At 45.4% G+C, this 26,422-nt stretch overlaps 2 protein-coding genes and 1 long non-coding RNA gene across 9 annotated transcripts in view; 1 reads left to right on the top strand and 2 right to left on the bottom strand.

Annotated features, from left to right (window-relative positions):
- cldn10a (claudin 10a) overlaps nucleotides 1-278 on the bottom strand; it is a 5,672-nt gene extending 5,394 nt beyond the window's left edge. Inside the window, exon 1 of the mRNA XM_063877800.1 lies at nucleotides 92-278. The gene's annotated coding sequence lies outside the window, so the exon portion shown is untranslated. The remainder of the gene's footprint in view (nucleotides 1-91) is intronic.
- LOC134860890 (ATP-binding cassette sub-family C member 4-like) overlaps nucleotides 1-18,090 on the top strand; it is a 24,772-nt gene extending 6,682 nt beyond the window's left edge. For 2 of the 3 annotated variants that reach the window (XM_063877759.1, XM_063877761.1), the window contains 30 exons: nucleotides 1,922-2,032; nucleotides 5,067-5,187; nucleotides 5,398-5,622; nucleotides 5,817-5,906; nucleotides 6,874-7,037; nucleotides 7,190-7,315; nucleotides 8,443-8,692; nucleotides 9,186-9,290; nucleotides 9,642-9,731; nucleotides 9,832-10,023; nucleotides 11,581-11,675; nucleotides 11,800-11,886; nucleotides 12,443-12,539; nucleotides 12,826-13,026; nucleotides 13,366-13,503; nucleotides 13,677-13,714; nucleotides 13,806-13,909; nucleotides 13,991-14,137; nucleotides 14,392-14,471; nucleotides 14,955-15,105; nucleotides 15,183-15,302; nucleotides 15,385-15,495; nucleotides 15,597-15,697; nucleotides 15,900-16,091; nucleotides 16,168-16,323; nucleotides 16,532-16,621; nucleotides 16,709-16,881; nucleotides 16,973-17,078; nucleotides 17,164-17,298; nucleotides 17,379-18,090. In XM_063877759.1, coding sequence (XP_063733829.1) covers nucleotides 1,922-2,032; nucleotides 5,067-5,187; nucleotides 5,398-5,622; nucleotides 5,817-5,906; nucleotides 6,874-7,037; nucleotides 7,190-7,315; nucleotides 8,443-8,692; nucleotides 9,186-9,290; nucleotides 9,642-9,731; nucleotides 9,832-10,023; nucleotides 11,581-11,675; nucleotides 11,800-11,886; nucleotides 12,443-12,539; nucleotides 12,826-13,026; nucleotides 13,366-13,503; nucleotides 13,677-13,714; nucleotides 13,806-13,909; nucleotides 13,991-14,137; nucleotides 14,392-14,471; nucleotides 14,955-15,105; nucleotides 15,183-15,302; nucleotides 15,385-15,495; nucleotides 15,597-15,697; nucleotides 15,900-16,091; nucleotides 16,168-16,323; nucleotides 16,532-16,621; nucleotides 16,709-16,881; nucleotides 16,973-17,078; nucleotides 17,164-17,298; nucleotides 17,379-17,468 — 3,886 coding nt within the window. In that variant the 3' untranslated portion in view covers nucleotides 17,469-18,090. Of the gene's footprint in view, nucleotides 1-1,058; nucleotides 1,316-1,921; nucleotides 2,033-5,066; nucleotides 5,188-5,397; nucleotides 5,623-5,816; nucleotides 5,907-6,873; nucleotides 7,038-7,189; nucleotides 7,316-8,442; nucleotides 8,693-9,185; nucleotides 9,291-9,641; nucleotides 9,732-9,831; nucleotides 10,024-11,580; nucleotides 11,676-11,799; nucleotides 11,887-12,442; nucleotides 12,540-12,825; nucleotides 13,027-13,365; nucleotides 13,504-13,676; nucleotides 13,715-13,805; nucleotides 13,910-13,990; nucleotides 14,138-14,391; nucleotides 14,472-14,954; nucleotides 15,106-15,182; nucleotides 15,303-15,384; nucleotides 15,496-15,596; nucleotides 15,698-15,899; nucleotides 16,092-16,167; nucleotides 16,324-16,531; nucleotides 16,622-16,708; nucleotides 16,882-16,972; nucleotides 17,079-17,163; nucleotides 17,299-17,378 lie in introns of those variants that run through there. The other variant, XM_063877760.1, reaches the window with a different exon arrangement.
- On the bottom strand, nucleotides 13,069-26,422 carry LOC134860921 (uncharacterized). 5 transcript variants are annotated; one of them, XR_010165326.1, is made up of 4 exons: nucleotides 26,227-26,422; nucleotides 13,894-14,131; nucleotides 13,649-13,718; nucleotides 13,069-13,562 (listed from the first exon to the last, which is right to left on the bottom strand). It is a non-coding gene; the product is annotated as an uncharacterized LOC134860921 (long non-coding RNA). The 5 variants fall into 5 exon arrangements; XR_010165327.1 differs by having other exon boundaries at nucleotides 26,232-26,422; XR_010165328.1 differs by lacking the exon at nucleotides 26,227-26,422 and adding an exon at nucleotides 22,100-22,218.

Raw genomic sequence — 26,422 nt, 5'->3', positions numbered from 1 at the left:
ACATCAACAGGAGGATAAAGTGCCAGGTGTGAGAACCAGGGCCGCTTCAGTCTGTTATCGTTATGTTGTCAATATCAGGATTAAAGTTTACCTTGGTAACTGATGAGTGGATTCTTCTAAATGTTTCCTTGAATGTTGAAATGTGAGAGTGAGTGAGTGAGATGAGGTTGTATCTCTCTCTCTCCTAGTGCAGGAAACACCTGCAGTGTGTCAGAGGGCATCTGTCACCACAGCCTGCTCTTTATTTACAGGATATCTTCCCCCGTCACGTTTCTCTGTGTGGGTGCCTAAATACAGACAGAGGAAGAGCAAACAGTCAGCTTAAAGGGAAATTTTATGTAGTAATTTCCTTTTCCATGACCTAATTATGATTGTAAAATACCCTAGGCACAGTTTATACTACTAACACATAAGCACGCTATATCAGCTTATCTGCACTGATTTACTTTGTTATCCTTAGATAAAGTCAGTCAGTGCGGCTACATGATAGTTTAATTTCAAAACTGTGAAATATTGAGAGATTTTGCTGAGTCACTGTGAGAAGACTGAGGCAAGCACCTTTGAACAGTTTAAGTACTAAACCATTGGAAAACTGGTATTGTACAGTGGGAGTGTATTTTAAAATGGCAATAAGGATATATTACAACAGAATATATTATATATGACTTTGGTTGTGGCTGTAGCACTAAGGCAAACACAAGATGAAAAGAGAAGCAAAAATGTGAAGAGGAGATAACCTTTGATACTGTACACGAGTCAAGTGAGTCATATTTGAACAGCTGTACTTGACACCTGCCCTGTGTTAATTTTTCAACGCCAGTTAATGGTGCTTTGCTTTCAAACAGGACTACTTTAAGGTTTTGATTTCAAGCTTCCACATGTCGAGTTTACACAAGATGCGGATCCAGTCCTGGAAATGTTCTCAGCCAATCGTGTGAAAGCAGAGCGTGACACAGAGCCAATCTCGGTGGGCGGTCGTTATTTTTCAGCCAATCCAGGGGTCTGGGGGGCGGGGCCTATGAAGGTGCTTTTTAATGTGCTTTTACTCCGTTAGCTCTTTGACCGGGAGTAATATGCAACACACCCTGGGGCGCCAAACTTTTACAACATAGGGTGCCGGGATATGTCGGGGCAGTTATGTTAATACAAGCGTGAACCGAGGTTTCTCTACATAGCCCGGAGGAGAGGGTGACAAAGGGGGGAAAAGTAAAAGGGAAACTACGGTGTGAGTGAGGGCTACCATGGAAAAAGACAGTCCAAAAACCAAGACGAACCCGGCGGCTACAGCCGGCTGGGTGTCCAAGCTATTTTTCTGGTAAGTGAGCAAATGCCCCGGATGATGAACACTGTTAGCTGCTGTTAGCGGGGTATTTAAAATGTCTCATTGTAGCTGATAGTTCTCGGCCATTATACTCAGTCTCATGAAAGTATGACTTAGGAAGGTGAGGGTAAACAGAAACCAGAAGTGTTGCTTTTGCGAGTTTGATGAAAGGTGGCAGAGTGTAACTGTACAGTTAAGGTTGGGCCACAACAACCACAGTTAATCAGAATCATCCCCTGACAATACTCTGTGTGTTTGTGAAACAGGAATTAGTCACCACCTAAACAGGTGGTGACTAATTCCTGTTTCACCGTTTTTTGTTTTGTTATCTCAACTGAAGTGAAAGTTGGCCATGTTCATTACACTTTGTTTACAGTTGGAAGTTGTAACGTTCACCCACAATCTGTAGTTAACGTCCGCCCCACATTAAGTGTGCTCACATCTGATAAGTTTTCGTGGCTGTAAGTGTGTTTCATGGTTTACACTTCCATGTATAATGGGATCATCTGATCAGAATCATGAATAGATGCACTGTTCTTTGTATCTTCATCAAACTCCAAAATGCTCCTTCTTACTCTCTTCTGATTATTTCTCCATCAGGTGGCTCAATCCTTTGTTTAGCATTGGATCCAAACGCATGTTGGAAGAAGAGGACATGTACGATGTGCTCAAGGAGGACATGTCAAAGAATCTTGGACAGGATCTGCGCAGGTACAGAGACTTTTACCACCTTTTTTAAGACCCAAAGAAGCTTCAGAAATGAAGAACGAAACTTCAAAAACTCCAGAGCATTTGTTTACGGGATACCTCTTTTTCTGTGTCTCACCATAAACTTAAATGCTGACTCATTTCCAGTTAGCTGTTTACTCTTTCCTACACGTTTCATCAGTATGTTGAGAAATATTGAAGATCACATGGGGTACTACACATCATTATCTTATCTCAAAGGTCCCTCCTCCATCTCAGTAGTTGTGTTGCTCATACCAGGGTGGAATATCCGCTTCAGCCACAAGTCAAGTTATGATAAGAAGGTGGAAGTGGGGGTCGATTTCAGACACAAAATAATGATTCATATATATACATAATGTCTTTGTGGGTAGACCAATAATGAGTGAAAACATGTAATCCCTTTACAATGGTGCAGCCTTAAAAATCAGGAGAGGCAACTTGTTTGATATTTTTATATCCAAAAACTCTTACAATTACCTATGTCACAATATCCACTTATTACTCAGGCCTACTTCCCCAGATATACTGTTTATGCACAGTCACTTTCCTTAGTAATAACACCAGTACATACCCAGGATGCACCTCTTTAGCTGACAGGGGATTTGTTTGTTACATCCATGGTAAGACCCTCCTTTCAATAACTTCCTCACATGACCCTGAGCAGTACATGAGTGGTTCAGTATTGTAACATATAAAGCATGTCACACCCACAAGGATTAAAGTCATGTCGTTTTGATGGTGTTATAAATGCTGTCAAAGTCGAGATGTGTCGTTGCAATGCTATTGTCATGAGATGCACTCCTTTCACATTTAGCCTCCATTGTTTGAGTGATGAAGACTCAGGTGTATGGTGACTCACTGTGTCTCCATCAGGAGAGCTGTTTTCAGATCAAACGTGAATAAGTGCCTTTAGTGTTTACCACAGGATTTTGAGAGACTATGGCGGGCTCCCCCAGAGAAAATTGTATACATTTAAAGTTAATTGCCTCCATGTGGTGCACCCTCCATCTGAGAGGAAATATAGAGGCTGATTGTGTGAAGAACATTAGTGTGTTTAGAATAGATAAACAAATCTGATCCCGTGACGCTGCCCTACACTAGCATACACCGAAACACACATGGCTCACACTCACATCGTTCAACTACCTGCTAGAATGTTTCTCTCAATTCTTCGCCACAGTAAAGCCGAGTATGATTAATAGAAGAGTGAAACACAGGGAAAGGACTTCATGCAGGGATATTAAGAATTCAAATAAGAGTGTGGCTAAACACGCTGCTGCTGTACAGATCAAAACCAGGGTCAGAGCAGAGTGTTCTGAGATCAAACAGTGTGTTCTTGGGATTTAAAAAAAGTATTACCCTCTGTCGATAGAGATGTACCTTTTCCACACATTCCTCGGTAATGAGATCATTTAAATTTCCACACTTGCAAGGCGTTACATCAAATTACCGACATCAGTTTTGATGAATCAAAATCGAGTTGCAGCTGTCCAGTTCTCTTATAAACACTCAAAAGTACTGTTGTGTTTCGCTGCTTTGCATTGCGTGTTTTCCTCAAGGTCAACCATGATGAATGTTCCTCAAACACAAAGCGTTTTTTTGAACAAAGTTTGTGTGCAGAATTTATTACATCCGTGTTTACTGGCTCACTTCCTCCCTGCCTTTCATGACGCATTGCCACCTGTGGATCAGGGGAATATACTGAAAGCATAGACGGGAATCTGAGTTGCATAACCAGCATGCACACGTGTGTCCTGATTCTCCACGGGGAAACTCAAAACTGCAGGGAGTAAAAACTTTCAATCTATAAATAGACTTAAAGAAACCCTTTCTAAACGTTTAGGTTATCTCCAGACTGAATGAGCTTTAGTGATATAAGGACCAGAGCTGACACCTGTACGGCTAGTGACCTCTTTAATCGAAGCAAGGTTTAGTTTTTGTCTTAAGACAATACTTAATCAGTGATTCACAAGAGAAAGAAGCAAGGTGTTGTTCTTAAATATCCTTCTTATCATCTGTGAGCTCTGAAATGTATCTTGAGACTACAGTTCCCTAATGGGAACCATTATTGTGGATATAAATGATAATGTTACTCCACTCTGTCTATTTTTGCACCATGCTGCTGTTATGTAGATGACCTTAAGCCTAGTTGAAACCACCTTTCTGCTTCAGAGCTTACTCAAAGCCAGCTCTTTTTTTAAAACACGCTTTGACCGTTTCTACAGAGCCTTCTGTTACGTTGGTCCGTCATAGTGACTCGACAGTTAAGTCTAACATTATCAGCAAACGTCCGTACGAAGTGAAGCTGTAATGTTTAACTTTAACAATAGATGACAACAGGAAAACCGTCCGTCGGGTCAAGGGTTAAATGCAATTTTGTTTTGTAAATGTGTGCTGACTAACTGCAGGACGGAACCAACACACACCAGGAACACTGTTCTCCTGATTGAAGTTCTTTAGTCTTTAAACGTGGACCTCTTGTGGTCAGATGTTTTGATTTGACACGCAGCAGTTGATTTCTTAACACGTATAATATTATTTCATGGTCTGTATGCAAACAAGAGTTTTTCAGTGGTGTTTTAACATCTTGTTGCAGGCGTTTAATCGACAGTGAAATCTAAATCCAAACTGTGGCCAAGTGAGCATGAGCCTCTGGCCTCAGGGCCTCTATGCTCTGTTAGTCATGTTGCTTTATTTGTTGGTTTGTAAAAGTTCTGGGACAAAATGCTTCTGAACTGAAAAAGGAAAAGGGTGGCCACTCCATTGTCCAGGAAAATCTCTCCATAGGCACCTTTGTTGTTTAATAACTAGAAAATGCTCAATTGAATTAATCCGCTGCTGAAAATAGTCCCCAAGAAATGCACTTTTTCCTGCTCTTTTAAATGAAGTGTTTTTGGAAGGATGCACATTCTTTGTTTTTGCAAACATTTCATGTAAGTGCTGACTGCTCCTGGTGCAGGGCTGGACTAGTTATGCCACTAAAAGAACATTGCATAACATGCTGTCTATGTTACAGGTTCTGGGATGTCGAGCTCCAGAAGGCTACCAAAGAGCTGCGACCACCTTCACTCTCCAAATGCATCATAAAGTGCTACTGGAAACCATATGGAGTGCTGGGCATCTTTACCCTCATTGAAGTAAGTGTTTGAAACGGTGTAAGCGCGTTGAATAGAGGGTTTACTCTCTGGTTTGCACATGACTTAAAATACCAAACTTCAAATCATTGATTTGTTTATTACGTAGCTCTCAGGATCTTGCTCGCCCTGTTAGGGTATTTTTCTCCTTTGTCAAACTTTACCAGTGTGTGTTGAAGCTCACTCTTCTCCATCTCCCTCCCTCCCTATCAGGAAGTCATCAAGGTGGTCCAGCCGGTGTTCTTGGGGAAGATGATTATTTACTTTGAGAATTACGACCCCACAAACATGACAGCTCTGTACGAGACTCTGGGCTACGCGGCCGGCCTCTCCGTCTGCTCCATCGGGCTCGCCCTGCTCCATCACCTCTACTTCTACCACGTCCAGAGGACAGGCATGAAGATCAGAGTGGCCATGTGTCACATGATTTACAACAAGGTCAGTAGGAGCGCATTTATTGTACAGATGATCCTTGGTGGTGCTTAACCTGCATGTCATGGCCCTGAAGGGATGAACTTTATCTGTTTCTTTAACAACTAGATTATATCGCTTATCTTTTCCCACGAATGTGATGATTGGCAGTGTTTGTGATTACAGCTCATCACTAATGGCCAGTCCTCTCTTCTTCCTAGGCTCTCTGTCTCAGCAGTTCAGCCATGGGAAAGACCACCACGGGCCAGATCGTCAACCTCCTTTCCAACGACGTTAACAAGTTTGATGACGTGAGTGAAACTTCAGTCTTTCAGAGAGCAGAAGGGCTGCTATTTTTTCCTGCAAAGGTCAAGGTGGTACAACAAGCCTTGCCAACAAATGCACAGACTTTCTCCCACGTTGCCTTCAGACTCGAGATACAAGTCTCTCTTCTTTGATCAGCAACTATACAAATCCAGGAGCTCATGTCTTCTTTGGACTGGTGTTTTAAGTTTGGTTAAAATATATTGTATCGATCCCAGATCAGGAGAGTGCATCTACTTCAATAGATCAGCTGTTTGAACCCCACCTCCACCTGGCTGCATCATGAGGGAGTGTACTCCAGGAATGCATGTTTGATCTACTTCTGCAAGTCACCACTTATGAAGCTTTTAATGTGAGCGTGTCATTTCTTGCTGCAGGATAAATTGGTTGTTGGGTGTAACGTATTTTCCTGTTATGTGTGGTTACAGTGTCTCCCTGTGTTAGCTCTGTTCCGACTTTGTTCACTCGGAGCAACGTTTATCCGCGTGAGCATCAGGACTGATTATCCTCTGAGGCTTTGTGGCACCAATCCCACTCTGTCTCATTAAAGTGTTGAGTTTCCTTTTAATCAGAGCCTGCTGTGAAAACTCCACTTTGTTGTTTGGCATCGGGTTCTAAAGTTAATCAAGTCCTCCTCTCACACTGGCTTGCATTAGTCTTTAGAAAGCCTCTACCTGACTGGGGTCCACATGCCTCCTGGCCCTTGGCGATCAATGTGTGAATACTGCTTTGTTTTTCAGAATCCAAAAGACTTTTTTATCCTGGGGAAGATTGGGTTTTTTGTTATTGAATTTAAAATGTAATAAATAAAAGATGATTAAATATTTAAACATAAAGAATAGGGATTAAAAAAATCAAATCAAAATGCTCCATAAACACTTGTGTTTCAGTGAAGTCTCAGCACAAGCATTCCTGACCATGTTGAAGCTCATTCACGGTTCATTCTCTCCACAGGTGACCATCTTCCTGCACTTCCTGTGGGTGGGGCCCCTCCAGGCCGCGGTGGTGGTGGGGCTGCTGTGGATGGAGATCGGACCCTCATGCTTGGCAGGCATGGTGGTCCTCATGATCCTGATGCCAATGCAAACCATGTTTGGAAGACTCTTTTCTAAGTTCAGGTAACGCACACAGAATCCAGATATTCCATTCCAGGGGAGAGCTTTGCAAATGTACGGATTTAACCCACAAATATACGTTGGTTTTTATTATCTGATGCACTATGTCTCTGCAGATTTTAAACAGACTCGCATTTCCTCCTCCTTCCTCACAGGAGTAAGACGGCCATTCTAACTGACGACAGGATCCGCACAATGAACGAGGTGGTGTCTGGGATTAGGATCATCAAGATGTACGCCTGGGAGAAACCCTTCGCTGCGCTGGTCTCGGAGGTCAGAAGGTACAAACATGAAAGGCATTCTCGTGGTCTGACGTTTTCTTCACAGTTGGGATATTTTTGGATCAAAGCAGAGTGTAATTTCTCTGGGAGCTTTCAAATCTGGGTATAAAAAGTCAAGACAGGAATCAGTGCAGTTTTTTGGTTCTAATTGCCCTGCTGAATATGGGTTTTGTAGTCCTTAGCTCACTACTCAAATCTGTGCAATTCATCCAGCAGTGTGATTTTTTCAGTGTCAGTAGAATCTGAGTTCAGCGTATTGGGGGCAATGGCTGCGTTCCACTTAGCTATGCTATGTAGCATTTACCCAAAGATGTGATATGGCCAAAATATTCTATCCAGACGTAGGTCAGATATCTGGATAACCGCATTCTATATAATAAACAATATTTACTGTAATTCTAATAAACTTTGGGCAAAATAAACACTTCATAAGTTAAATATTTACGAAAAAATGGGCGGATGGAAATTATACAGGATTCTATATAACTGACTTTTTCTCTGTGGTTTTGACGATGTATATTGTCATACTGCACAGCCATAGATGGAGAGGCTGTGGTCCACGTTAATGGACTACAGTACCTTTCCCTATTTTAATCAGCAACAACAAGCGGGGTCACACTTTATCTTTTGTGTTCCATAGTTAGTGCTGCCGTTGGACACACAGTATTTGGTTTGCCTGCAACACAGTGCCACTGATTCCGGTTGTGCAAAGAAGGGATGTGTTCTTTGTTTTCCTGATTGAAAGACATCTGAAGCAACACCTCACATCCGGGTTTGGGGGCGCACCCCTTCATGTGAGATAACACTAATCCGATTAAAAGAGGGCGACAACTGCTCCAGGTGAAACGTGAACATTTGGCCTCCTGTAAAACTCCCATGGAGCTTTATCCACAGGATGAAGTGTCTTGGTGCAGCCGGTTGATTTATATTCATATCTCTATTATTCATTTTAACATTTTACTAACAAAGCCACTCCTCTGTATCCCCAGTCAATAATCCAGAGAAGCAGTTGTTATTCATCCTCTGCCAAACCCTAAATCTGTCCTTTAAAGACAACAGCAAATTGCGATTAGATGTATTTCCTTAAAGTCAGTGTGTGAATGTTGTATTTCTCTGCGTCCTCTTAGGAAGGAGATCTCCAAGATCATGAAGAGCTCCTACCTACGCGGCCTCAACATGGCATCCTTCTTCTGCGCCAGCAAGATCATCCTCTTCGTCACCTTCACCCTCTACGTCCTGCTGGGAAACACCATCTCAGCCAGCCGCGTGTTCGTGACGGTGTCACTGTACACCGCCGTGCGACTCACCGTCACGCTCTTCTTCCCCAGCGCCATCGAGAAGCTGTTCGAGAGCCGCGTCAGCATCCGCAGGATCCAGGTGATCAGACTTTGACTGATGCCCAATGTACCCTGCGTTCCCTCGTGGCTGTTGGTACATCCCTCCCTATGTACTGGCACCGCCGCCTGTAGCTCATGCTCCTGGCAGTTATCGGATATATTGTCTTGGTGTTGGCCCTCATCTGTAACTGCTTTACTCCTGAATGATTTTATCTTAGCTCCACGCCCCGATCTTTCAGAACATGTTTATTATTCTGACTTTACTTTAAAGATCGAGTTGCTATGAGGTGGAAACACCCTGACAACCTCTCAGCAACTGGACTCTTCATGTCATTTACTTGTTGGTTGTTAAATATTGTTTAGCTAAACACTGCAATAAGAGACTCCTCTCAAAACCTCTCTGCACTCTGTGTTTCTGCTACATATTATATCCAATAAGACAAGAGGAAGAGTTTTTACTAACAACCCTTTGCTGGGTGTTTGTATCTCTTTGAACTTGGCTCTGACTGAGTTGTGTTCTTATTACGGTCCAGGAGTTCCTGATGCTGGATGAGATCATAAAGAGCCCCGTCGCACCCCCACAGGAGAAGAAGGACGCGTCGGTGGAGATTCAGGACCTGGTCTGCTACTGGGACAAGGTGGGATAGCTTACGCTCACAGGTGTTCACACTGCCCTGGGCCAATTCACAACATGTATGCAACTCCTTTCTGTGTTCACATGAAAGTATTTCTGTCTGACAGCAGGCATCGTTCAGTGTTTTAACTCATCAATAAACTAGCTGCCTTACAAAACAACAATCAACAGTGTTCAGATATGAATTCTATTCCTATGTGATGTTTTAGATACACAGTTGTGTCTGTCTTCTCTAATGTAATGCCTGACTTTAAAAGCTCCATTGTTTTATACACGGGTCAGTATGAAGAAGTACCTTCAGGTTAAAGGGTTAGCTGGTGTGTTTGTAATGTTTAAATGTGTTTGTTTTTTGTAGAGTCTGGATGCTCCATCTCTGCAGAACCTCTCCTTCTCTCTGAACTCAAACCAGCTGTTGGCTGTGATTGGTCCAGTGGGAGCCGGAAAGGTCAGTTAGGTTTTGTTATAAACATGTCGTTACAAACTCATGGTTTCTTGGAATAGTTGTATATCGGGTGGTTCATGTCGAACATGTTTTGTCCTTCCAGTCCTCTCTGTTGAGCACCATCCTGGGAGAGCTGCCCAACGAAAAGGGGACTCTGAAAGTCAAAGGTCAGCTGACGTACGCCGCCCAGCAGCCCTGGGTGTTCCCCGGAACGATCCGCAGCAACATCCTGTTCAGGAAGGAGCTGGAACCCCGGAAGTACGAGAGAGTCCTCAGAGCCTGCGCCCTGAAGAGGGTGAGATATGCTTTGATTATTTTAGGTCAGGGGTGGAACACCAGTCAGAGACGAGGAGCAAATCATTTTACTCACGATCGGCCTGAAACGTTCGTGTCGTTAACCCTTGTGAATATGCGCTAAAAAAACCAGACACACAATTAAAATTCAATATGAACTGAGGAGCCGCATGAGACTGAGCAAGCCCTGATTTAGATTCTCAATGTGCAATACAAAACTGTTGTTCTACCGTACTCACACTCTGAAATGTGTAAAACCTGTTTCATAATTTGGTGCTAGAAAATTAAACGTATGAATGCTCTCTCTGTGGGGAAATGCAATTGTATTTGAGTCTGCTTTAATGGCCTGTGTGAACAGGAAGCAGATTCACCTGTTTGAATGTAAATACAGTATAATTTTGACAGATGCTTTCAGAAGAGATGTGTACACAGTTACACATTAGCTAAGGAACGTGCACTCTACGAGTCGGCTAATGTCAGCTGCTGTTTGCTGTACCAAAAAGAGCAGCTGCAGGTGGTGTTTATGTAAAAATAGACACAACTGGTATCACAATAGCTGTATAAACAGGCTGGATAGGTGCTGTTGAGTCATTCATACCTGGAGCACTAACAGCAGATGAAAAAGGATCCTCTGGCAGCAGCGGCTAACTAGATATGAATGTCAATACGATGTGAAGTCCTTCTACGGCACAGACTAAGCTAAAGTCTGCTATGGATGGTTCCTACTTTTCTCTTGGACTGATAAGACTTGGACAGACAGGGAATGTGATTTATTAGACAATCGTTTGTTACTTCTGGGTCTGTTATAACCCGTCTAATCATTTACCTGCGAGCTGTGAACTCATTGACATCACTGAGCACAACTAGCCAGAGGGTTCTTGAATGACACAACGCTGTGGTGTGCTCCTCTCCCCACGTTTCCTCTCGTCCCCCTGCGGCGCTTGCATTGCAATACATAACTACATGGCAGTGACTTGTAACCTAGAAGAGGACAGGTCACTGAGGCTGTGTCCAGTAAATGAGTTACTTGTGATTTGGACATAATACAAATCAATTACCCAGAAGACAATATAAAAAATGCTACGAAATAAATGGTCCCTATGACGCAGGATCTGTCATTATTGTTTGAGTGGAGATATTATGGGACCAACTTTGCATATGCAGTCATATAATGCAGCTATGTTACTGTCAGGGGGTTTAATGATTTAATTATGGGATTCAGAGAGAGTTTGATAATGGCTGAAGATGGATTTGAACTAGAGGAAAAAATACAGGTTGCTCCTGAAAAGATTGCCAGGTGTTGTGTGTTTGTACATGTGTGCATTGTGGACAGATATGTCACTGCAGGGCACGGAGTGTGCTTTCTTTTTTTGGCAAATATTCAGAGATGTATGGACCAGAGGGTCTGTCGTTCCTCAGGATATTATGACAGAGCTGTGACAGGTGATGCCTTCCCTGCAGTCTCTTCTGTCTCAGCGTTATTTAAGACAGACGAGACGGTCCACTCTGTTTTGTTGTTTGTGAGTTCTACATTAAGTCTCTTGTTGTGTGAGTGCAGGACATGGAGCTGCTCCCAGATGGAGACCTGACACTGATCGGGGACAGAGGAGCCACTCTCAGCGGGGGACAGAAAGCTCGGGTCAACCTGGCCAGGTGAGAGGACAAAAGACCCCAGATGGGATTAACTGCACCTGATGATGAAACCACTCTTAGAAAAAGTGTTCTTTTTATTTTATATACTTATTGAGAATGTGTGTGTGTGTGTGTGTGTATTCAGGGCTGTGTATCAGGACGCAGACATCTACCTGCTGGATGACCCTCTGAGCGCCGTGGACGCAGAGGTCGGGAGACACCTGTTTGAACAGTGAGTGATTTCAGAGAGAACATAAAGGCTTTCAGGCATGAAGTGTGTGTACATATCAGAGCTGCAGAACACAGCATGGGGACATGCCGTGTTCTGGTTAGCTGCCCGTGAGAGAGAGCTTCCTGTGCTCAGTCTCGGCAGTAGAAAATGACGCTGCCTGTTAATTAGTTTGTAGCATTTTGCTATGGAGTTACACCGAGGGCTATCCATCTGAAGCAGAGCAGAGGAGTCTTTCAGTTGAGAAAAGGTTTCCAGTGTTTTTAAAAGGCAGGAAGAGGTGCGGTGCTGTTACCTTCAGGCAGACAATCGAAGTTGACCCCACTGTTTCCTGTTACTCTTCCGCTCAGATAATACATGATGTAACAACTATAATAAATATTGGACACACAGATACAGGCGATAGCTTTTCTTTTGAATTCTGACACGTGTTGCTGCTCTGTTATGGGGGGGGTGGGGGGCTTCTTAATCTGGCAGAGCTGGTGTTATGGCTTCCAGGTTTGTAATTTGTAATCATCGTTGGTGATTAAAACGGATTACATTTCTACTGTGTCCTCAGGTGTATCTGTGGCCTGCTGAAGAACAAGCCTCGTATCCTGGTCACCCACCAGCTGCAGTACCTGCAGGCAGCCGACCAGATCATCGTCCTCAAGGAGGTGAGTGCAGCCAACATAACGCACATTTACACTCTGATTCACTCTCAAACACAAAACAGCTCGTACACATCTGGGAGAAAAGAGAGCATAAAGTCCCGATGAACATCACTGGCTGATGAGCTCACTAACAGGAAGCCAGACTGTTAGTGTTACAAGAAGTCAGCCCCGTAACCATAAACCTGTCAGAGTGTGTTTACATGGCGAGATGGTGTTTGTGTGTTGGCAGTGCTGATGTAAACAGTCACCGATGTGCACAGAATCCTAACAGTGTGTGTCTGTGTGTCAGGGTCACATGGTGGCTAAGGGGACATACGCAGAGCTGCAGCGGTCGGGGGTGGACTTCACCTCCCTGCTGCAGCAGGAGGAAGAGGAGGAGCAGCAGCAGGCTCCTCAGGAAGTGTCTGTGAGGAAGAGAACTCTTTCCCAGGACTCTGCAATCTCTCAGGCGTCCTCCGTGCACTCGGTCAAAGACGGAGACCATTTACCGGTTTGTACATCACCCCCCCCCCTCTGGATTCAAAGTCATATGTATTCCTGTTCCATTTATTTGAGTTTAATACTTTTCATTTCATGTTGTTTGACACACCTGTGGGTAAAGATTAGGTGATGCTAATATTACAATTCAATAGTATGAACGCTATACTGCTCCAGAGCCTCGTTCAGTCCAACATAAAAACACGATGTCATCATAAGTTCATAAACGTGTGTCTTATCTAACCAAATACTCTTTTGACAATGTCTTTTGTGTGACGTGCGGGTTTCTGTTGGACAAAACAAGTATTTTTAAGCTTTTCTGTGCACTTGGTCACGGTGTCTGTCCACGCAGGCAGAGGCTGTGCAAACGGTAGCAGAGGAGAGTCGCGCTCAGGGAACCATCGGAGCGGGTCTGTACGTCAAGTACATGAAAGCCGGAGCCGGCGCGGTGTTTCTGATCATCGTCTTCCTGATCAACGTCCTGGCTCAGGTACGCAGGGAAGGCCAACAGAGGGCAGTGACGGGTTGAAGTAAAATCCTCTGGTACAGCTGAGTGGGAAAATGTAGAAAAAACTCAAGTTCTTAAAAGTGCATTAATGAGTAAATGTGTTGGTCGCCTCGAGAGACACACTCACCTGTTGCCCTCTCTTTTCAATCTTCTAGGTGGCATACATTTTGCAGGACTGGTGGTTGGCTCATTGGTAACTATGACACAGAGAAGATACAAAATGTTATCATGCCAGTCATTCCTCTTGTTTTTGTATAACACATTTTTTGTTTTTGACCAATCAGGGCCGACAAGCAAGGGGAGCTGGACGCGAACAGCACCGTCATCCAAAACGGACAAAATGTCACGGCGGAGCTGGACACCACGTTCTACCTGGGCATTTACGGAGGTAACCTGGCAACGGTTGTTTACTCCTCCCCTTTGTGCGCAGCGGTAGTCTGACAGAGGGTTTTTCCGGTGTGTTTTCCAGGTTTGACGGCGGCCACCATCCTGTTCGGCTTTGTGAGGAACATGACCATGTTCCACATCCTGGTGAAGAGCACACAGGTCCTGCACAACCGAATGTTCAACAGCATACTCAGGACGCCCGTGCGCTTCTTTGACATCAATCCTATCGGTAAGCAAAAGTTCAACATGACCTCGAGTTACTTGTTGCTGTGAGTTGCCAGAGAATTGCCCCTCAAATTTCAGTTTTTAGGATAAGTCATATTTATGCGAGGGGAGTTGCCACGGCTGCATTGAAACAGACTTTTGGTTGAAAGACACATTGGTGACAGAGCTGGCACCTTTTACAGTAGCCTCCAACAGCATCGATAAACATAAACTGTAGGGGCGATTGAAGCTCTCATCGCATTGATTTTCTCTCCACAGGAAGAGTTTTAAACAGGTTTTCAAAGGACGTGGGCCAGCTGGACAATAACATGCCCTGGACTATGGTGGACTTCATTCAGGTGAGGAGAGGTCTTGCACCGGAGACCCTACAGCCGTTTAGTCGGTGTTTACATGAGGCTGTACGTTTGAATACAAAAGGCAACAATTAGGAAGCTGACACTTGTGTTTCGTACCTGAAATGGTATCAGATTTAAAATACATAGCTTAGCTGAAGGGCGTTTTTCTAAAACAGATGTGCACCCAAGTGGATGCTAAATCAGAAAATGCATTGACTGAAGTTACGGCTGGTTTTTTTTTGTTCCCCCCCAGGCAAAGAGTTAAGAAAGGGGCCTTCTTCTACCCTACCTGTCAGGAGAGTTAATTAAGAGCAAATAGTTACAAAAGATGTACGGATTAGCTGCATGCACTCACTCAACTGAACACGTGTTTTCCCAGGGCATAAACTGGAGATAATGATCAGATAGTTTGGAGGAATTCTTCAGTCATCAATCATCAGTATGTCAAACGGTAACCGGAGCTCCTCTGTTTGTTGCTCCCCGCAGCTGTTCCTGCAGATCATCGGGACAATAGCCGTGTCTGTGTCGGTGATCCCCTGGATCCTCATCCCCGTGCTTCCTCTGCTGATAGTCTTCATCTACTTGCGCCGGTACTTCCTGCACACTGCCAGAAACATCAAGCGCCTGGAGGCCACCAGTGAGTGTCCCACAATGCCACAGCATGCAAATCACATAAGCAGATCCCTCGTGAAATGAGTATCCTCTGTCCCGCAGCTCGGAGTCCAGTGTTCTCCCACCTGTCGTCGTCCCTGCAGGGCCTGTGGACCATCCGAGCCTTTGGAGCAGAGGAGAGTTTCCAGAACATCTTTGACGCCCATCAGGACCTCCACTCAGGTTCTCCTCAGACTCAATGCTTTCCATTTTCCTCGAGCCTCGTCGGTCCAGCCTGGGTAATGTTTTTCTCCGTGTTCAACAGGGGCCTGGTTCCTGTTCCTCACCACCTCTCGCTGGTTTGCTTTGCGTCTGGACGGCATCTGCTCCATCTTTGTTACTCTGGTGACCTTCGCATGCCTGCTGCTCAGAGACCGTAAGGCAGACTTTTAATTCTTGAACATTAAACTCCATTAAAAGATGGGGTCTTTCCTGAATCAAAACTGTAAAATGTCTGTCCCCCCCCCCGTTTGTTAGAGCTGGACGCCGGCTCTGTGGGTCTGGCTCTGACGTACTCCGTCACTCTGATGGGCATGTTCCAGTGGGGCGTCAGGCAGAGTGCAGAGGTGGAGAACATGGTAAGGTATTGATTACCAGCCTGTATGTTGAAACGGAACAATCCCTGATAACACCAGTCCAACTTTGTCCCTGTGACTGACGGGCAGTTTGACCGGTTGTTGTAGTTATTTTATTCTGTAAAATCTCTCTAGAAAACGCTCTATAAATAAGAATTACATTCATAACGTCACACATAATCAACCACATCTTTACTGCGTTCAGATGACGTCAGTGGAGAGGGTGGTGGAGTACACCGAGCTGGAGAGCGAGGCACCCTGGGAAACCGAGAAGCGTCCTCCTCCTGATTGGCCCAGCAAAGGCCTGGTGACCTTTGACCGTGTCAGCTTCTCCTACAGCCCCAACGGACCACTGGTGCTGAAAAACATGAAGGCTATGTTCAGACCTCAAGAGAAGGTGAGACACGTTTGATCGGTCTGCTCTGAGACAGTATACACCAGGTTTAACCGGACTCTGGTTCTCTGCGTGTCAGGTGGGCATCGTGGGGAGGACGGGCGCCGGGAAGAGCTCTCTGGTGTCGGCTCTGTTCCGCCTGGCCGAGCCTCAGGGGAAGATCTACATTGACGGAGTTCTGACCTCTGAGATCGGCCTCCACGACCTGCGCACAAAGATGTCCATCATCCCTCAGGTGCACATCCAAAGACCTTCTGTTACCATCACATCCCATTGTTATAATTGGACACATTTAATGACTCCTGCTTATTAAGCATGTTAATAATTTCCCTCATTCGGCCGAGTAGCCCACAATAATTTACAGATTAAATGTGATGTTTGCCCATTTGAGAATGAATATCCAGCTTGAGTCTGACCTTGGTTCTGTTCCCTCTGTTCTCCAGGACCCGGTGCTGTTTACAGGCTCCATGAGGAAGAACCTTGACCCCTTCAGCCAGCACTCCGACGAGGACCTGTGGAGGGCTCTGGAAGAGGTCGGTACAAACCTGTGTGTCCTGCAGTTCAGTCTGATGCTCCCTCTGACGCGTGCATCAGGCTAACTCCCCCTTTCCCCCCCACAGGTGCAGCTGAAGTCGGTGGTGGAGGAGCTGCCCGGGAAGCTGGAGACGGTGCTGGCCGAGTCGGGTTCCAACTTCAGCGTGGGACAGAGGCAGCTGGTGTGTCTGGCCCGGGCAGTTCTCCGTCAGAACCGCATCCTGGTCATCGACGAGGCCACGGCCAACGTGGACCCCAGGTACCGCTCGTGCGAGACCTGGCACGGCTTCTTTTTCAGCTTAAATCCTTTTGTTTACAGATGTCTGTGTCGTTACCCTGTCTCTCTGCAGGACGGACGAACTGATCCAGCAAACCATTCGGGACAAGTTCAGAGAGTGCACCGTGCTCACCATCGCTCACCGCCTCAACACCATCATAGACAGCGACAGGATCATGGTAAGTCCTAGAGTTGCAGCACTATCGACAAACAAGCCTCTGCACGGTTATATAATAATATGTGAAATCTCACTTTGGTCCCCAGGTGCTAGACGCAGGGAAGATTCAGGCCTACGATGCGCCTTACACGCTGCTTCAAGATCCAGAAGGCATCTTTTGCAAGATGGTGCTGCAGACCGGCAGGCAGGAGGCAGCAGCTCTTCTGCAAGCGGCCAAACAGGTCGGTCTCTGCAAACAATTTACAAAGCCAAAGCTACAGAAATGTTTTCCATCGCTCCTTACAAACTCTCTTCCCTTCAGGCGTACAACAGCAAAAGCCATCCCGACGTGGCAAACGGACACGCGGAGACGGCAGACGGTCACTTGGTGATCTTTGAGACGGCGCTCTGAGCTCGCAGGGAACCCTCTGATTTCACAAAGTGCCTGGGCTCTCGCAGAGGGCCGAGTCAAAGACCTCGTCGCCGTAGCCCGACGGGATACGGGACCCCGAGAGGCCCTCCGCTCACTGTGCCTCAGCCAAATGTACACGTGCACATTTTGCCACAGAGATCCACAGATACAAATGCATGGCTATTTATTTACCGTGCCGTACCTGTGTCCTCTGTCTGATGCCTTGAAGAAGATGCTTATCAAATTTCTATATGTATATATAATATATACATATGCGTGTGCCTTATTTTGGGTTTGCACATGTTACAAGGCCAGTGACTGATCTATCCACCGTAGCCTTGTGTCTGTTCGTACATACGGGTAGGATTATTGCACACCGCCGATCGTTGTCAAATCAAACTCCAGACAAACGTTTCTGCAATGTCCATACTAAGTGGTTTTGCACATTTAACTCCTCTACACATGTTTAGGACTGCAGTACTTCACTGTTCTGATTTAGCAGCTTCTGATTCATTACTGTCAGAATGACATGACATTTAAATTTGTCTTTGGTTGGTTTACCAATTTGTGATACCTTTGTACCTTTTTGTTCTCAAATGCTGCATAAAAATGGTATATCTTGCACTGATGTCGCTGACTTTTATTTGCATATTTTTGGCATACTATGCTATGACTTTATTTTCCATACTGTGACAGAAAAGGGTCCCCTCTTATATAAACATTTCATTTGTTTGGATTAGGGTTGATGAATGAGTGTCCTTCAAAGTCAAAAGCACTACAAAAACCTTACCGTACCAGTTCAGGTCATATGGCCTTTACCAGTTGTGATGAAAACACAGGAATAATCAGAACAGTAACCCAGTCACTCACTATACATGGGATTCTGAAATAGGCCATTGCGCATAAGGAGGGTTTTTACTTTTTAAATATATTCTGATAGTTCAACTTGTGTACTTTTACAGGACCAGGATCAGGACTTTACTACTGGTGATTCAACAGTGAGGGCATAGCTAAAGACAGCTGTTGTCAGTAAGGTAATAACTTTAAATATCTGAGCTGGCAGCCTGGTACCTGCAGATGTGGCCTGCTTCTTCTGGGTGTGTCAAAAACTACCAAACAACACATGAGTATCTCATACTGCATATCTCAGAGGGATGTGACACTGCTCTGCTAAACTGAAGTCCTGGGTTCGATCCTCATGAGGTGCAGGACTTTTCAAAAGCTGAAACCCAGAGTCAAGAATAGATTTACCAAATGAAAGGTGGAGCTGTCAGGTCAAATGGCTCAGAGGGATACAAGACTGACTGAGACTGCGGGTTGTGGGTTCAAAGCTTTTCAGGTGCACTCATCTTTAAGGTCCAGAAACCCAAATGAAGGAGTCATAAGGTCTACGGAACAACAATGTCTCGGGACAAATAGCTCAGAGGATATGTGACCGGTCGTGTTTGAATCGTCGTTAGGCATAGTGATTTTTAAGTGCTTCTCCTCTCTGGGGGGGAAGGAGCCGGAGCTTGTGCGGGAGGTGGAGCGTTACCAGTTGGATCTGGTGGGGCTCACCTCTACGCACAGCGTCGGCTCTGGAACCTTACTTCTGGATAAGGGTTGGACTCTATTCTTCTCCGGAGTTGCCCAAGGTGTGAGGCGCCGAGCGGGTGTGGGGATACTCACAAGCCCCCGGTTGAGTGCCGCTTTGTTGGAGTTTACCCCAGTGGACGAGAGGGTCGCCTCCCTACGCCTGCGGGTCATGGGGGGGAAAACTCTGACTGTTGTGTGTGCTTATGCACCAAACAGCAGTTCAGAGTATTCAGCCTTCTTGGAGACCCTGAAAGAAGTCCTGTATGGGGCTCCTGAAGGGGACTCCTTAGTCTTGCTGGGAGACTTCAAAGCACACGTGGGCAATGATGGAGACACTTGGAGAGGCGTGATTGGGTTGAACGGCCCCCCTGATCTGAACCGGAGTGGTGGTTTGTTACTGGCCTTCTGTGCTAGTCATGGATTGGCCATAACAAACACCATGTTCGAACATAAGGATGCTCATAAGTGTACGTGGTACCAGAGCACCCTAGGCAGAAGGTCCATGATCGATTTTGTAATCGTATCATCGGATCTGAGGCCGCATGTTTTGGACACTCGGGTGAAGAGAGGGGCGGAGTTGTCAACTGATCACCATCTGGTGGTGAGTTGGGTCGAGTGGCGGGGGAAGCCTCTGGACAGACCTGGTAAGCCCAAACGTGTAGTGCGGGTGAACTGGGAACGTCTGGAGGAGTCCCATGTCCAGGAAGCCTTCAACTCACACCTCCGGCGGAGCTTTTCAGGCATCCCTGTGGAGGCTGGGGACATTGAACCAGAGTGGGCGGTGTTCAAAGCTTCTATTGCCGAAGCTGCGGCGGGGAGCTGTGGTCTCAAGGTCTTAGGTGCCTCAAGGGGCGGTAACCCTCGAACCTCGTGGTGGACACCGGTGGTTAGGGAAGCCGTCCGACTGAAGAAGGAGGCCTTCCGGGATATGTTATCCCTGGGTACTCCTGACGCAGTTGCAAGGTATCGACAGGCCCGAAGGGCAGCAGCCTCAGCCGTGGCCGACGCAAAGCAGCGGGTGTGGGGGAAGTTTGGAGAAGCCATGGAGAAGGACTTTCGGTCGGCACCAAAGTTGTTCTGGAAAACCGTCCGGCACCTCAGGAGGGGGAAGCAGGGTACCATCCAAGCTGGGTAAAGTAAGGATGGGGCGCTGTTGACCTCAACTGATAGTGTGTTAGGGCGGTGGAAAGAACACTTTGAGGAACTCCTGAATCCGACAACTCCGCACTCTATGTTAGAGGCCGAGCTGGAGTATGAAGGGGGATCAATTCCAATCTCACGGGGGGAAGTCACTGAGGTAGTTAAACAGCTCCACAGTGGCAAAGCCCCGGGGGTGGATGAGATCCGCCCAGAAATGCTGAAGGCTCTGGGTGTTGAGGGACTGTCATGGTTGACACGTCTCGTCAACATTGCGTGGAAGTCGGAAACAGTACCGAAGGAGTGGCAGACCGGGGTGGTGGTTCCTCTCTTTAAAAAGGGGGATCAGAGGGTGTGTGCCAATTACAGAGGCATCACATTACTCAGCCTCCCCGGGAAAGTTTACTCTAAGGTGCTGGAAAGGAGGGTCCGGCCGATTGTCGAACCTCAGATTGAAGAGGAACAATGCGGTTTTCGTCCTGGTCGTGGAGCGACGGACCAGCTTTTCATTCTCGCAAGGATCCTGGAGGGGGCCTGGGAGTACGCTCATCCGGTCTACATGTGCTTTGTGGATTTGGAGAAGGCGTATGACCGGGTTCCCAGGGAGATACTGTGGGAGGTGCTGCGGGAGTATGGGGTGAGGGGGTCTCTACTCAGGGCCATCCAATCTCTGTACTCTCAAAGCGAGAGCTGTGTCCGGGTCCTCGGCAGCACGTCGGACCGATTTCCGGTGAGGGTTGGCCTCCGCCAGGGCTGCGCTTTGTCACCAATCCTGTTTGTGATAATCATGGACAGGATTTCGAGGCGTAGTCGTGGGGGAGGGGGTCTGCAGTTCGGTGGGCTAAGGATTGCACCACTGCTTTTTGCAGATGATGTGGTCCTAATGGCTTCACCGGTCTGTGACCTTCAGCACTCACTGGATCGGTTCGCGGCCGAGTGTGAAGCGGCTGGGATGAGGATCAGCACCTCCAAATCTGAGGCTGTGGTTCTCAGCAGGAAACCGATGGACTGTCCACTCCAGGTAGGGAATGAAGCCTTTCCCCAAGTGAAGGAGTTCAAGTATCTCGGGGTCTTGTTCTCGAGTGAGGGAACAATGGAGCGTGAGATGGGCCGGAGAATCAGAGCAGCGGGAGCGGTACTGCAGTCGCTTTACCGCACCGTTGTGACGAAAAGAGAGCTGAGCCAGAAGGCAAAGCTCTCTGTCTACCGGGCCATCTTCGTTCCTACCCTCACCTATGGTCATGAAGGATGGATCATGACCGAAAGAATGAGATCGCGGATACAAGCGGCCGAAATGGGATTTCTCCGCAGGGTGGCTGGCATCTCCCTTAGGGATAAGGTGAGAAGTTCAGTCATCCGGGAGGGACTCGGAGTAGAACTGCTGCTCCTTCGCGTTGAATGGAGCCAGTTGAGGTGGTTCGGGCACCTAGTGAGGATGCCACCTGGGCGCCTCCCTAGGGAGGTGTTCCAGGCACGTCCAGCTGGGAAGAGACCAAGGGGTAGACCTAGGACCAGGTGGAGGGATTATCTCTTTGCTGGCCTGGGAGTGCCTTGGAATCCCCCAGTCAGAGCTGGCTGATGTGGCCAGGGAAAGAGTTTGGGGTTCTATGCTGGAGCTGTTACCTCCTGACGGATAAGCGGGAGAATGTGGATGGATGGATGGATGGATCAATAAAGTACTTCTATCCATCTATAATTAAACATATCTTTTCTCAGGACACATCAACATGATTGTTTATGATAAACTACAATACTATATTTGTCACACGATTCTAAACTATGACTTAATATGACTCTAAATCCAGCCATTCTACATCAAGTCACCTTTTCACTGCAGGACTTTTACTGTGTGCTTTACTGGGAGCTAACCGGACTCTCGCGCTCACCAACAGCACTGTCTACTAACAGTATTTACTCACCAACGCTGACGGGATAGCACAATGTGCAGGCTGTTAGCAGTGAAGGTAAAACGCCGACAAGTGTTTCCACACGCGGCGCCATCACGCTGCTTCTCTGCCAGGTGTTGCACGATGATACTTCCGGGGTGTTTCCTGCAGAGGCTGAATGCATCACATGTGCTCTGAGAGTCCTCTCCTGTCAGACTGAGAGGCTCAGATAACTACAGCTCAGTGAGGTAAAGACTCTCCCAGAGTTTAGAGAGTTAACTTTAGTCTAAGTTATCTCAGTGGGTCTCAAACGGTTTGGTCATCATTTATGTAAACATATATCCAAGACACTTATATTGTAAGAAATAATCAATATATTGAAACGGAACATTAAAAGATAATTCACTGTTTCAGGACGGAGCATATATGTCCAATTCCGGTAGTATTACCGGATGTTGTTGTTAGCCTCAGATAGCATGTAGCTAATATTGTATATGAGTAGAGGGAGAAGGACGCGTGGAGTTACATACTAAACACACCGCCTCTACCTCTCACTCATTGATGCTGCAATGATACTATTGTATGTTTAGTAACTGATAAACCTCAGAAGGATGCATAATAGAATATCATATTTGAGAGCTTCAAGACATCGCTAACAAGATGGCGACTGTGGCGTCTTAGGAGGACCCGCCCCCGACGAGGTCAGCCAATAGGAGAGTCCGGAGAACCCCATGTGACAAGCGGCCTCAAGTAGCATGTAGCTAATAGTATATCGAGGATGTGAGTAAAAGTCATTCGCATGTGGAGTCACGTACTAAACACACAGTCTTCAACTCTCACTCAACACTGAATTACTCATATTGGTTTGTGTTTAATAACCAATAAACCTGAGAAGAACTGTATAATATACATCATAAAAACGAAGACGGGGTATGTGCATGTGACGACAAGGGCCCAATAGGATCCGGCCCCCGCCGCCAACCAATGGGAGAAGAGGAGACCGGAAGAGCCAGAGAGTGAAAATGCCTGATGTGAACACAAGAGCGGGGCCTTTTCTCCGTGCTGCTAAGAGACAGCTGACTGCTTCAATGTGGATGGTGGATTAGTAGCGTGGGGGACCGCAGCTGTGTTTCCTTTGTAGACCTATCATTCTATTGCATTAATAAATACTGTTAAACTTAAACAACAACGCTTCCGGGTCCATTTAAGACCGACTCTTGGTCTTTGTAAGAAATAATAATCAACATTATGTGTAACTAGAATACTGTCTTATTCTGAAAACCGTTTTACTTTGAAAGTGTTTATTTTGTAACCCGCCACTTAAGTGTACGGGGTTCGAATAGCGAACAAGGCAGATAGTTACAATAGGTCAGAGGTAGATCAGTGAGGCAGAGTAGGAAGGCAGTCAAGGAGAGGCAGACACAGTCACAGTAGGAGAGGCAGGCAGAGAAGGAGAGGCAGACACAGTAGGAGAGGCAGGACTCAGATAGATTAACATAGGCTGTAAAGTAGGCGGTCAGGATAAGGAAGAATAGTTTTGTTTTTTTGTAATTTTTTTGGTTCCTGAAAGCAGCAGTGCAGCCGCAGGGGGGATTTGAACCCTGGCATCTAGGATTCTTCTTTTGGCTCACTGTGCACCTGCTCTACCAGGTGAGCCACCAGGTAATACAAAGAGTGATAGGTTTAAGTTTTATTTAACATAATAAGTCAATATCACCTTTAAAAAAATAAAAAGTATTAAAAAATAAAAGTTTATTTTATTAACACTTTTTATGATTTGATATATTATATCATTAGCTCGGACTTTTTGTAGGGACTTTGCTTGGGAACCGGAAGGTCACTGGTTCAAGTCCGACCATGAAGTCTCATTCACCAGGAAGTGCTTGGACTGTGTCTTTTGAGGTCCAACCCTGAGATGAAAATGTCAAATATGCAAAGGAAAATCCAACTCTGTCAGGTCAAATGACTCACGGTGATAAGAAGCTGCCTCGATGTTCGGAGGTTGTGGGTTCAAACCTTCTGCGTTCCAGTGCCTTTTTAAGGTGTCTGCCTCTAAAGGAAGGAGTCAAATACAAGTAAAAGCAGAGAGCTGTCATCTGGACCCATAGCTCATGGAGATGGAACACTGGTTGGTAGACCAGAAGGTTCTTGGTTTGAGAATTGAGCATTACAGTGACTTTTAAGAAAGAAGTCAAGTACCTTTTATCAAACTATAATGTAGCTTTATAAGGGTTGTATGGCATAGGTGTGCACGCAAAGTTGGGGGGAGGGGTGTGTGCATGAGGTAGCGATTTCAGTCCAGGTCCAACACCCAAAGTACAGAATAAGATCACCAAACCAAACATGAATTTGCACAAGTCAAATGGCTCACTGAGATAAAACACTGCCTTAAAGACTGGAGGTTCTGGGTTCAATCCTTATTATTTGCACTGATTTTTCAGCTAAAACATCAAACATGATGAACTGAAATAAGAAAGAGAAGAGAGTTTCATTCACATGTGTTTGTGCCTCAATTGTTTGACATACTAAACTATTACTGCTTTCTCAGACAGACTACACTATGACTATTTGAGATATACTTTGTATGACAGGCTACTGAACACCATGCCAAACTCTCAGGTCAAACGGCTCAGTGAGATGCACTTTTGTTCTGAAGAACTGAGGTTTCAGGTTCAATCCCCATAAGGTGCAAATGTTTTGGATGTTCAAAACACAAAATGTAGAATAAGATTACCAAATGAAACAGACTTCATTGAAGTCATATGGCTCACTGGGATAAAACGCTGCCTTGAAGACTGGAGGTTCTGTGTTCGATCCTCTTTATTTGAACAGATTTTCAGGTAGAACATCCACAATGATGGAAGAAAGAACAGAGAAGAGTTTCTCATTTACAAATGTTGGAGGCACAGTTTACTGAAATACTTCACTGACAGTTTTATTGGATGGACTAAACTATGACTTGTTCTATTTCCTATTTTACATTTTCTTTGTGACAAATCCTACCAAACAACTGATAACTGCCTCAAGAGAAATAGCTCGCTGTGATACAACACTTCTCTGGTGAGCTGAAGTCTTAGGTTCGAATCCCGGGACATCCAGGCATTTTCAAGTCTAACACCGAAAGTGGAGAATGAGTTTACCAAATGAAGGTTCTGTCTCTCAGGACAAATAGCTCAGAGGGATAAGTGACAGGTCAGTAGACCTGAGGTTGTGTGTTCAAATCCTTTGTGAGCTGTAGTGATTTTTAAAGTGCTTTACTCAGTGGAGCAGTTAAATGTGCCCGGAGAGCAGAGCTTCATGTACATGTATGTGGCCTCAGGGGTTTGTTCTCGGCACGTAGGCGCCCGTGTCGAGTTCAGATCCACCACTTAAGTGTACGGGGTTCGAATACCGAACAAGGCAGATAGTTACAATAGATCAGAGGCAGAGTAGGAAGGCAGTCAAGGAGAGGCAGAGGCAGGCAGAGGCAGGCAGAGAAGGAGAGGCAGACACAGTAGGAGAGGCAGGACTCAGATAGAGCAACATAGGCTGTAAGTAGAGGGTCAGGATAAGGAAGAATAGTTTTGTTTTTTTGTAATTTTTTTGGTTCCTGAAAGCAGCAGTGCAGCCGCAGGGGGGATTTGAACCCTGGCATCTAGGATTCTTCTTTTGGCTCACTGTGCACCTGCTCTACCAGGTGAGCCACCGGGTAATACAAAGAGTGATAGGTTTAAGTTTTATTTAACATAATAAGTCAATATCACCTTTAAAAAAGAAAAAAGTGTTAAAAAAAATCAAAGTTTATTTTAGAAGTCATTAATTAATGACTTCTAAAATAAACTTTGATTTATTTTAACACTTTTTATGATTTTATAAAGAAATTTCACATTTTTAAGACATTTCTTTCAAATTATTTATGATTTTATATATTATATCATTAGCTCTGACTTTTTACCAAAAATTAAATCGTTTTTTTTTGTGACACTTCAATGAAATAATTGTGAGCTTTAATGACTTTTTATGATGGTTTTCTATTTGCTATATTTATGACTTTTTCCGACACTATATCAGATTACTAATGGCATGGTAAACTATTATGGTATTTCTAAAGCTTTTACTATCCTAGGACTTTCTGCTGACATTTAAAAGTGTGCGCTTACTAAGACTTTTAAATGACATACTTTACCACGAGTGGAGGAAGAAGAGGACGAGGATGATGTGAAGAAACCCGGCTGTCCTCAGGTTTGGTCCAGAAACTCTGCACTCACCTGGGGAGAAATGAAGAGAGGGACAGCATTAGGATTATTCTGGTTTAAGACATCTTAAACTTTTTCAGGGATTTATTTATCAGCATCTGTTTGACTTTCTTTCTAAAAG

The sequence above is a fragment of the Eleginops maclovinus genome, chromosome 24 (genome assembly GCF_036324505.1).
Source record: "Eleginops maclovinus isolate JMC-PN-2008 ecotype Puerto Natales chromosome 24, JC_Emac_rtc_rv5, whole genome shotgun sequence".
NCBI classification, from domain to species: domain Eukaryota; kingdom Metazoa; phylum Chordata; class Actinopteri; order Perciformes; family Eleginopidae; genus Eleginops; species Eleginops maclovinus.
Note: the sequence above shows the minus strand (reverse complement) of the source record. Positions and strands in the feature narration are given on the sequence as shown.